The following is a 9,363-nucleotide window of genomic DNA, read 5'->3' on the forward strand; positions in this document are numbered from 1 at the left end:
TAGGGATGGGGGTACCCTGGGTCTGGAATTCTGTCTCTCTGAACATCTTCTAAATTAAATGGGCTATGTGGAAATGATCTCCTCCAGATGAGCAAGGCTCTAGGCTTAGAAATCTGGTAGTTTGGGGAGGGGGTGGGAGGGTGATGTTACAGGAACAGACTTAGGATTGTGGAATTTAGGGGCAGTTTCAGAGTTTGGCAGGGTGAGAGCATTAGCCTATTGCAGTCCACCTCCAAGCCACTTTCCCTCAGGGACCTCTCTCTGTTCCCTCTCTTTTCTTTCCAAGTACACCTTTCCTTTTCCTTACCTGCTATGTCCAAATCCTGTCTAAAATTGCACCTCAAAGCAGCGGCAACTGGATGGGTGAGTAGAAGGAAAGAGACGTTTTGAAGGGAAAAAGGGAGTGATTTGCCTGAAGTTAAAACTAGAGCTTTTCTGCCCCGTCCCTTAACGTTCTCCAGGGATGTTTCGCAGCACGGAGGGCCCTAGGACGGGATACTCAGCCCCCTCAAGACTTGTTCCTGGGTAAAGAAACAGAGGGTTTACCTCTACCACCACTTTCTCTGGCTTCACATGATCGTGTGTCTTTGGAGATGGAATTCACTATCAAACCCTGTTTGCTCATATTATACCCACCGTAATCCTCTTAAACTGTGGTTGAGGCTACAAAGCTCGTGGTCTTGCAAAAGCTAGCTAGCAAGATATAATTGTCCCGCGAACAAAACCGGCCCAAACTTTTCAAAAAACCCCTGTACCCCTCCTCCCCCTTTCCTAAACCTAATTCTCTCGCTCGCTCTCTTGCTAGCCACCACCATCCCCCTCCATAAGAACCCTCAGCCTCGACCACTTTTGTTGTCGCCAAGAGCACCCGGCCTGTTGAAAGTGCTGGAGCGTCTTTGAGCAGTTTGTTGTGATACGCAGGTGGAATGGTCTGCAAACAGATGAATTCAGCCCCTCCAAACCAAGCGCGGAGCGCGCTGCTTTTGTGCGCCAGGCACAAAACGCTGAATTCCTCCGAACTTACTTGGGGCCTGTCTGGAAAAGGGTCTTTTCTTCCCTCTGCTTGTACCTCTGGCCACACTAAGTCTCTGCCCGCCCCTCTTCAGGCCCCCTCCCTCTCCTCTCTGATAATCCTTCTCTTTATTTTAGAAAAACACAAAACCCGGTTCCACGCGGTGCTTTAGTGGCTAAAAGTGAAAGAGCTGCCTTGGCAGAATTCAGCTCTATGAATCACTTCGGAAAATTGGTTCGACTGAATGGCCTTAGGAGGAAAAACGTTTTAATAGGATCCAGGGGAGGTTCTGCTGTTTCAATCTGCTCCTTAAACAGGTGGAGATTGGACGTTCTCAATTATACAAACAGTAAATACCCATCAGCTGGGAGAGCTGCCCTCCGAATCCTTCCCGCACGCAGCCCTAAACCAGAAGCAGAACCCGGCTTTGCCTCAGAAACCCGATCATAAATCAACAATTCTGATCTATTAGGATCTCCAAAAGTCTTCCACCTCCTGGTTTAGTCTTCCCCAGCCTCAGACTCAGAGCCAGCCGTAAAGCCGGAGGCGCACCTGCGCTGCGCGGAGGCCCCCGAGATCCCTGCGCGCGGCCTTGCTCTCCGTGACGCTTCGGGGTCGTAGTTAGGCAGTGGGAGCTCTCTCCCGACCTCCGACGCCAGCCAAGGCGAGCTCATTGCTTTTGCATAAATTAATATTTCCCTATTAACAAGTTCCCCCCTCCAAACGCGGCGCCCGCGTCCATGCGCCACATCCTAATGAGGTAATTATCATTTGCGCGTGTTCGGGGCTGGCGCCGGTTCCGTGGGTAAATGGCAGTTTATTAGCACGATGCCCAGCTCGGCTGCGGAGGGCTAAGGGATACTTCGGCTACTAGACTGACACCCAGGGGCCCTTTTGGGCGCTCCGCGTCCGGGACCCTCCGCCCTCCCCGCGTCCCCCAAACCTGCAGGCCTCCAAAGTTGTGAATCACGCACGGAACTCTGCCTAGGTTTGGGTTTGGGTCCCCCCCCCTTTCCTTCCACCGGCAAAACCATCACGATTCCTCCCCCTCCCCCTCCCGTCTCTTCCCTCTTTCCCGATTCGCAAACCGCTCGCACTTTCCCGAGGGGAGCGCGGGCGCCAGTTGCCTCCTTTTAAAGTTTGAGGGGCGGTGGTGGCGGCGGCCGGCAGGCGCGGGGGAACACAGGGGCCGCTACGGGAGCCGCGCCGCCGCCCATGTCATTCCACTTCAAGTGACTTCATGTGATGTCAGCTGAATGTAAAAGACAGTGATCTCACGCGGAGGGGAAGATGTTTGCCATCAAAATGTGACAGAAGAGACACGCTGCATGGCTCGGAACGCATCTCCTTGGTGGTGGGGGAAAGAGGTAAATGCGAGGTGGCTCTCCGGTCCTCTTTAACTTTGCCCCTTCACTGTCCAGCTCCCAGCACGCGTGGCAGAGGCCTGGGTCCAGGGAAGGGCTCAGGGGGGTTAATTTGAGACTCTTTTCTCACCGCCCCCCCCCCTTTTCTTTTGTAAACCCTCCCCCTTCTTCCCCTTTTCAAAGTCCCAGGGCAGGGGCTGGTGGGTTCCTTTGCGCGCCGGGTTAATGGGCGGTAATTTGGTACCCTTGGGTGCACTTTGTTTTGCCCCCGTTCATTTGAATGCAAATGGGTGACCCGGGCCCGACTAGGTGCTTATTAAATTGCAGTTTTCCCCCCTGCCTTTTCCGGAATGCAGACTTAGAGGAGAGAGGCTGCGCCCTGGCCCAGCCTGGCTCGGCTCAGCTCCGCGCGCCATGGCAAGCTCGGCTTCCCTGGAGACCATGGTGCCCCCGGCCTGCCCGCGCGCCGGAGCGTCGCCGGCCACTTCCAAGACACTGGCCTTTTCCATCGAGCGCATCATGGCCAAGACGTCGGAGCCCCGCGCGCCCTTTGAGCCCCGGCCTGGAGCGCTAGAGGCGGACGGCAGCCAGGGCAAGAAACTGCTCAACCTCTGCTCGCCGCTGCCCTGTATGATCCCCCTCCAGCCCCTAGGCTACGAGGTGCCGTCAAAGACACTGCTCAGTTACTCGGAGCTCTGGAAAAGCAGCCTCCGGGCGGGCGGCGGCGGAGGCGGCGGCGGTGGCGGCGGCGGCGGCGGGGGGGCCCCAGTGTGCGGCGCCAGCGGCTTGTGCAAAACCAACTGTGGCGTGTGCTGCAAGGCCGAGCTGGGCCTGGCGCCGTCTGCGCTGCCCGCGGGCAGGGTCATCAAGCCGCAGGTCATCAACCAGGCTGTGGGGCTGCCGGCCAGCGGCTCACTCTACTACTTCAACTACCTGGACTCGACCGCGTACCCGCCGTCTGAGCTCCTCAGCGGCCACCTCTTCCCGTCTGGCCTCCTAAATGCGCAGGCCCCCGCCGCCCTGGCTGCTCACCCCAAGCTCTTTCTGCTGGAGAACGCCAAGCTGGCTGGCTTGGCTGCGGACAAGTTCCCCCATCCGGCTCCCTATCCCCATAAGGAGCGCTTGCCGGCGCCACTGGAGCAGGTACTGAAGGAGAACTCGGCCCTGACTGCCGAGCGCGGAGGCGTCAAGGGCCACAGCAAGCTGCCAGGGGGCTCCGCAGATGGCAAGCCCAAAAACTTCACCTGCGAGGTGTGCGGCAAGGTGAGGCCCAGGGTTCGGGGAGCCGGGAGGGGCGACCGGCGGCGGCGGCTTCCTTGGGGCAGCCTGGAATGCCCTTCTTCAAGCTGAGGAGCTCCCCAGTAGTTGACTACCCAAATTGGGAGTCTAGTTGGGCCTCAGTTTCCTATTCTGTAAAATGGGGATGCCCTTGTAAGCGGTCACACAGTATCGGTGTAAGCAGGAGTTTGGGAAGCACTTTCCAAACTGAAAAATGTTCTGGTTTCTGAAGGGAGTATTGGTTGGGGAGGTAGGCTGTGGTCCCCCCGGGACTGATTGTAGACCCTCGGACAGACGCACCATATAGGTCCCCCGTGTCTTCCCATAGGTGTTTAACGCTCACTATAACCTCACCCGCCACATGCCGGTCCACACCGGAGCCAGACCGTTCGTATGCAAAGTCTGCGGCAAAGGCTTTCGCCAGGCCAGCACGCTCTGCAGGCACAAAATTATCCACACCCAGGTACGTGGCCCCCGGGGTCGGGCCCAGCCCTCGCGCAACCCCCAGAATCTTAGTGATAACACTGGGGATAGGATGGCCAAAGATTATCCCTTACCCTCTAGGGTTGAGAGGGGGGAGGGGGTGTCCCTTCCAGGTGTTCCCGAGGTGGCCTCTGGGCCAGGGTCTTGGCCTTACTGTGCGCTCGCCCCTCTCCGCAGGAAAAGCCGCATAAATGCAACCAGTGCGGCAAAGCCTTCAACCGCAGCTCCACGCTCAACACGCATATCCGCATCCACGCGGGCTACAAGCCCTTCGTCTGCGAATTTTGCGGCAAAGGCTTTCACCAAAAAGGTAACGTGCCGGGCGAGGCCATCTCTTCTCACCTCACCTCAAGACTTGGGTCTCGACTGGCTGGCAGGAAGGCAAAGAGGGATCTGGAGAGAGAAGGCGAAAGCTGCAGGCGCGGGTGCAGCATTTCTTTAGAATCGGGTTGTGCCTGGTGTAGGGGAAAGCTCTCCTAGCGGGGTTAGTAGACCACGCTGTATGTAGGCTGGGTGCACAGAGAGACTCGAATTCAAGAGGTGGGAAGGAAGTCCGGAGACAGAGGGAAGGGATGTAGGAAAAGGAGAGGGTATTGCCCTATAGAAAAGGGTTCCGTTTGTATCTGGGACTTCCCTTTCAAATGAAAAATATTGGAGGCAAATTCCTCCCGGGAACAATTTAAGACTGGGGAAACCGGTATGATCCTTGCCCCGGCTCGGATTTTCCAAGGCACTTTTGGATCTCCAGGTGGTAGTTGGGGGGCGAGAAAGAAGTAACTTTAAAAATAAGAAGAGAGAGAGAAAAAAAGGACGAAGCCCGGGTTCGTGCGAATTTCTTCTAGCGAGGCATCAGCCAGGAAAAGGACTCGGTGCGTCTCTGGGCTACGCAAAAGTTTCCCGGCCGGCGGAGCGCGGCGGGAGGGACGCTGCACCAGCCTCTGTGGCCCGCAGAGCCGGAGCGCAGAGCGGCTCTGCGGGACTCAGTCTCGGTTATGTCGGGAGAGCACCCAGCTTGACGCTTACGAAGTTTGACAACTTCTGCACTCAAAGAGGTCGCGCCCGCCTAGCCAAGCGTCGCCTTTTTTGAGCAGGCACCTGGGCTGCCCCTGGGACGCCCGCCTCTTCCTCCCCACCATTCTACTCCATACCCCCACGTTTTTTGTTCTTGATCTCTTGTAGGGAACTACAAGAACCACAAGCTGACCCACAGCGGCGAGAAGCAGTACAAATGTACCATCTGCAACAAGGCCTTCCACCAGGTCTACAACCTAACCTTCCATATGCACACCCACAACGACAAGAAGCCTTTCACGTGCGCCACTTGCGGCAAAGGGTTTTGCAGAAACTTTGACTTAAAGAAACATGTGCGCAAACTCCACGACAGCGTGGGCCCTGCTGCCCCCTCCGCAAAGGACCTGACTAGGACAGTGCAGAGCTGAGAGCTACTGCCTTGCCCTTCCTTCCCTCCCTGTACCACCTGAAAACAGATCACACATATAAACTTATTTCTAAAATTAAAAGAAAAAAAAAAACTATAGCAGAGAGGCTAAAATCTATTTATCGAAACCAGCATATTTTTGGAAAGCTAAATGTTTCCTCGATGACTGGCAGCAAACTCGTGGCCCCCACCTTTGTATATTCAGGAAACTTATTTAAATCCAGTGCGCCGAAACGTATTTAATTCCAGGCCTCCGCTTCTCCTGGGGCAGCCAGTTTTAACCCCAGCCTGTCACCGTGAGCGCCCCAGAAGAGCGCGGTGCCCCTAACCATCTTTATACAGCCATGTAAATCCTCCTGTACAAGTGAACACGGAATATATACGTATATAACTCAATAAACAGAATCATTAGTGCGCGTTTTTTTCCCCCTCTCCCCTCGCGGTGAGGTTAGCTCAGTAACCCCAAAGAACCAAAAGGAATTAGGCATTTATAGCATTTCCTTCCTAAATGCACCAACTTTGGGGCGCTGGGGCCAGGGTTGAGGCCAAACCGGTGTTCTTGCTGCGCTTGTGTGCTAAGGCCCCCAGGAGTGAGGGCGAGCAGGCCTACGTCGGCCTACAGCAGGTGCCAAGTTTTTATTTGGTGACTGTTCAGACGCTTGGGATTCTGGGTGTTGCCTTATTTGGGTAAGCAAATTCAAAGAAAAGGGTTAAAAGCGACTGGGTGTTAGGGAGCAGCTTTGGGGAACGTCCTTGAGCAAAGCGCCACGCCCCGTGAGGGTAAGTGGTCTACGCCCTACCCCACCGGAGCGCTTCTGGGCACGTCCCCTTCTCCGGGATACCTAAGGAGGGCAACCACCGCTCCCAATCTCCCTTGGCGGCGAGAACTGGAGGGTAAGAGTCCCCCAGCCCAGCCAGAGCCTCGAGGCTCACTGGCCTGCGCTCTTGGTCTGGGGCGGGCCTCCCGGTGCAGAGAGCCCTGCCGCCGGAGGGCGCGCCCTGGCTCCCAGAGCTCGCTGCCGCCGCCGCCGCCGCCGCCGCCTCCTGGGTCCTGATTACCGCTCCGTTAGCCCATTTCCTGAATAGCTATCTCTGCCGCTGAGCACGCTGATGAAATGATCTCACGCTTGCTTTCTAAGTAATGACCCAAATTAAGAGAGAAAACAGAGACCCTTCAAACAGCATTACATTAATCATCTAATCATTCCCAGGAGGGGGCCGGCCGCCGCCGCCCCGTTTGATCCGAATCTGGATAATCAAGAGCTCGGATTACTGGCGCGTCGCGCCGGGCCTCCCCCCACACACACTTTTAATATCCGCGCGGCGATTCAGCCCACGTCTTTTGGAACAATGTTCCCCAGCGCCAGGAGGAAGTGCGGCGCGGGGCCCCGGAGTGCGCTTCCACGCAACCTCCCCATTGAGGGGGCGAGTGTGACTGGGAGCTGACCCCACGCGGATTTCCACCGCGGGAGGCGACTATTTGGAGGGAAAGATGCTTAAAGCAAAGGGCACCCCCTCACTCCCCTAAGTAACTCGGAAAGTGATTCGAGTGCGGGTTTCCCAAACACCTGGTATACAGTGGGCGCTCAGTGCTGAGCGTGCCAGTGGTTTCCATGAGCGAAAACCCTGTCATCTCCCGAGGGCTTGCTCTATGTCAGGAACTTAACACACATCCTCTCCAACGGTAACTATAACCCTCAAGCTGGGCGTGATTATTCCCACTCTACAGACGGAGAAATAGAGGCAGAGACGAACTATGTCACATGCCTGGAGTCACCAGGCTTGGTAGAGCAAGGATTCGAACTCCGGGGGTTTTAGGAGGCCTACGCTTCAATGGAGGAAGAATCTCGGGGTTGGGGCTCGGAGAAAGACGCTCTGGGGCAGGGTGGAGGTTCTGTTCCGGTCAGCCAACGGTTCTGTCCCCGCCCGCCGCCCAATTCGCGGACCCATTGCGCGGGGAAGGAGAATTGTCGATTTTGTTTGCACAGAGGACGGCGACAGCTTCCTCAGGCTGTCGCGGGGGTATTTTTAGTACCTCCGATTCAGAAATAGGAACGCGTACATTAGAATTCCATTTCCTGAAAGGAGAGCGTCCTCGTTTTTTTGTATTCCTCCCCTCCTCCCCTCAAGTCTAGGAAGACGCAGCCAGGGGAGGGGGGAAGAGGAAGCGAGGGGGAATTTAAATGTTAGCTCGTTCTGGCTGCAGTTCGCTGAGGGGAGATTGGGACCCAGAGGAATATGCAGATTTAACTCCGAAATCTCGGTGGATGCCACAAACCCCAGGAAACCCCAGGATGGGCGAGGAGGACTTGGCGGCTAAAGATATGAAAATATCGCCTTGCTTTTCCCAGACATCTATCCCCAGGGAGATTGCAGGCCGGTTTAAGGAGTCAACTCCCTTTCCTTGTCCTCATATAGTACAATAGTGTTTTATTAGAGCTCTCCCCCCATTATGTATGGGAGATCTTGGGTGTTCTATGACAGTGCCCTATGACAGCCATGTCAACCAAAATCTTTTACTTCCTCTGGAGAGGATCCTTTGCAAACGTGGTTCTTGAAGACCAGACAATGACCAGGGCAAGCTCACCTTTTTCTTAAATAGCTCCAAAAACTTTGGGTGAGGGACAGATACCACAAAATTTAATGCAAAGTCTTCTCTTTTAAAAGTTATGGGACAAGTTGGCCTGCACATGGAAATCAGGGTCAAGTTCTCTTTAAGAAGGAAAGATAAATAAAAGAGGGACTGCCTTCCCTCCCCACCACCGCCCAGGGATACAACTTCCTAAACATCAAGTGAGAGACCATTCCTTGAGAAAGTCTGTATTAAGTTTTCACGGAGAGAGACTCCAAGGGTCCCCCATCTCGTAAAACTGGAGAAATTTGCTTCCAGGCTTACATTTCTGAAGAGGGGTGGGGGCGTGCTTGCTTGCAAACTAGGCAGCAAATAATAAAAAACTCATGCGTAGAGGTGGAGGCATTTCTCTCATGGACTGCTCATCTCTGCAATGGTGGGGGGAGGAACATTAACTGTAGCTCAGGGGTATAACTGAGTAGAGTTTCTTGCACACTTCAACATCCTTGAGGTTGTTTCCTCATAAGTGATTGTTACTTAACCTTCACACCAGCTTCTGTCAATCGCTCTCACCTGAGAAGGTGTTATTTCACATCTGGCGCTAATTGTAGATAAACAGCATTCTCTGTTATCTATAGGGCTCAGTTCTACTTTCCACAAGTTTGAAGTCACTCCCAGGTTTAAGATGTCAGCTTCCTTCAGGTGTGGGATTCAGGAAAGGATTCCTTCACCTGAAAAGTAGTACAAGGAGAAAAGGAACCTTCTGCCTGAATTACAAAACACCTTTCGCAGCCAGTACAAGTTCTAAAGCCAACACTAAGCCCTTTCAGTAACCATCTTAGCTATTCATCCTTCTTAGTTATTCACCATGCATCGGAATTGATGGGTGAAAGGCTCTGTTTTCTGATTTTTCTCTCTCTTAAAATTAAACTGTTTGCATGACTTGTAGTTTACAATATTAATAAATGACTTAAACAAGGTAGTCATCAGCTACATATTAATATTCTAACCTTGATTAAATTGAAGAGGCTGCCCTTAAAAAATATTTTAAAAAATCAAATTGCGGGGAGGGGAATCCTGTCACAGACACAAAAAAGACTCCAATTATCTTTTCCCCTACAAGATGTTTGTTCTGTCCATGACTGCTCACACTTCAGCAATCTTGCCAGCAAGACTCAAAAAAAAAAAAAAAAAAAAAAAAAAAAAACCTTTTTCA

The 9,363-nt window shown here is 53.8% G+C and overlaps 1 protein-coding gene across 2 annotated transcripts; it reads left to right on the forward strand.

Annotated features, from left to right (window-relative positions):
- Positions 1 to 2,120: 2,120 nt before the first annotated feature.
- Positions 2,121 to 5,987, forward strand: FEZF2 (FEZ family zinc finger 2). Of its 2 annotated transcripts, none has more exons than XM_017854224.1 (5): positions 2,121 to 2,379; positions 2,704 to 3,639; positions 3,983 to 4,117; positions 4,315 to 4,447; positions 5,317 to 5,987. In XM_017854224.1, exons 1-5 carry the CDS (start codon positions 2,341 to 2,343, stop codon positions 5,574 to 5,576), a joined length of 1,503 nt encoding a protein of 500 aa, XP_017709713.1. In that variant the 5' UTR covers positions 2,121 to 2,340; the 3' UTR covers positions 5,577 to 5,987. The 2 variants fall into 2 exon arrangements, with proteins under 2 accessions (XP_017709713.1, XP_017709714.1); XM_017854225.1 differs by having other exon boundaries at positions 2,141 to 2,379; positions 2,733 to 3,639.
- The last annotated feature ends 3,376 nt before the right edge of the window (positions 5,988 to 9,363 follow it).

Source organism: Rhinopithecus bieti, unplaced genomic scaffold (genome assembly GCF_001698545.2).
Source record: "Rhinopithecus bieti isolate Rb0 unplaced genomic scaffold, ASM169854v2 scaffold_36004, whole genome shotgun sequence".
NCBI lineage: Eukaryota > Metazoa > Chordata > Mammalia > Primates > Cercopithecidae > Rhinopithecus > Rhinopithecus bieti.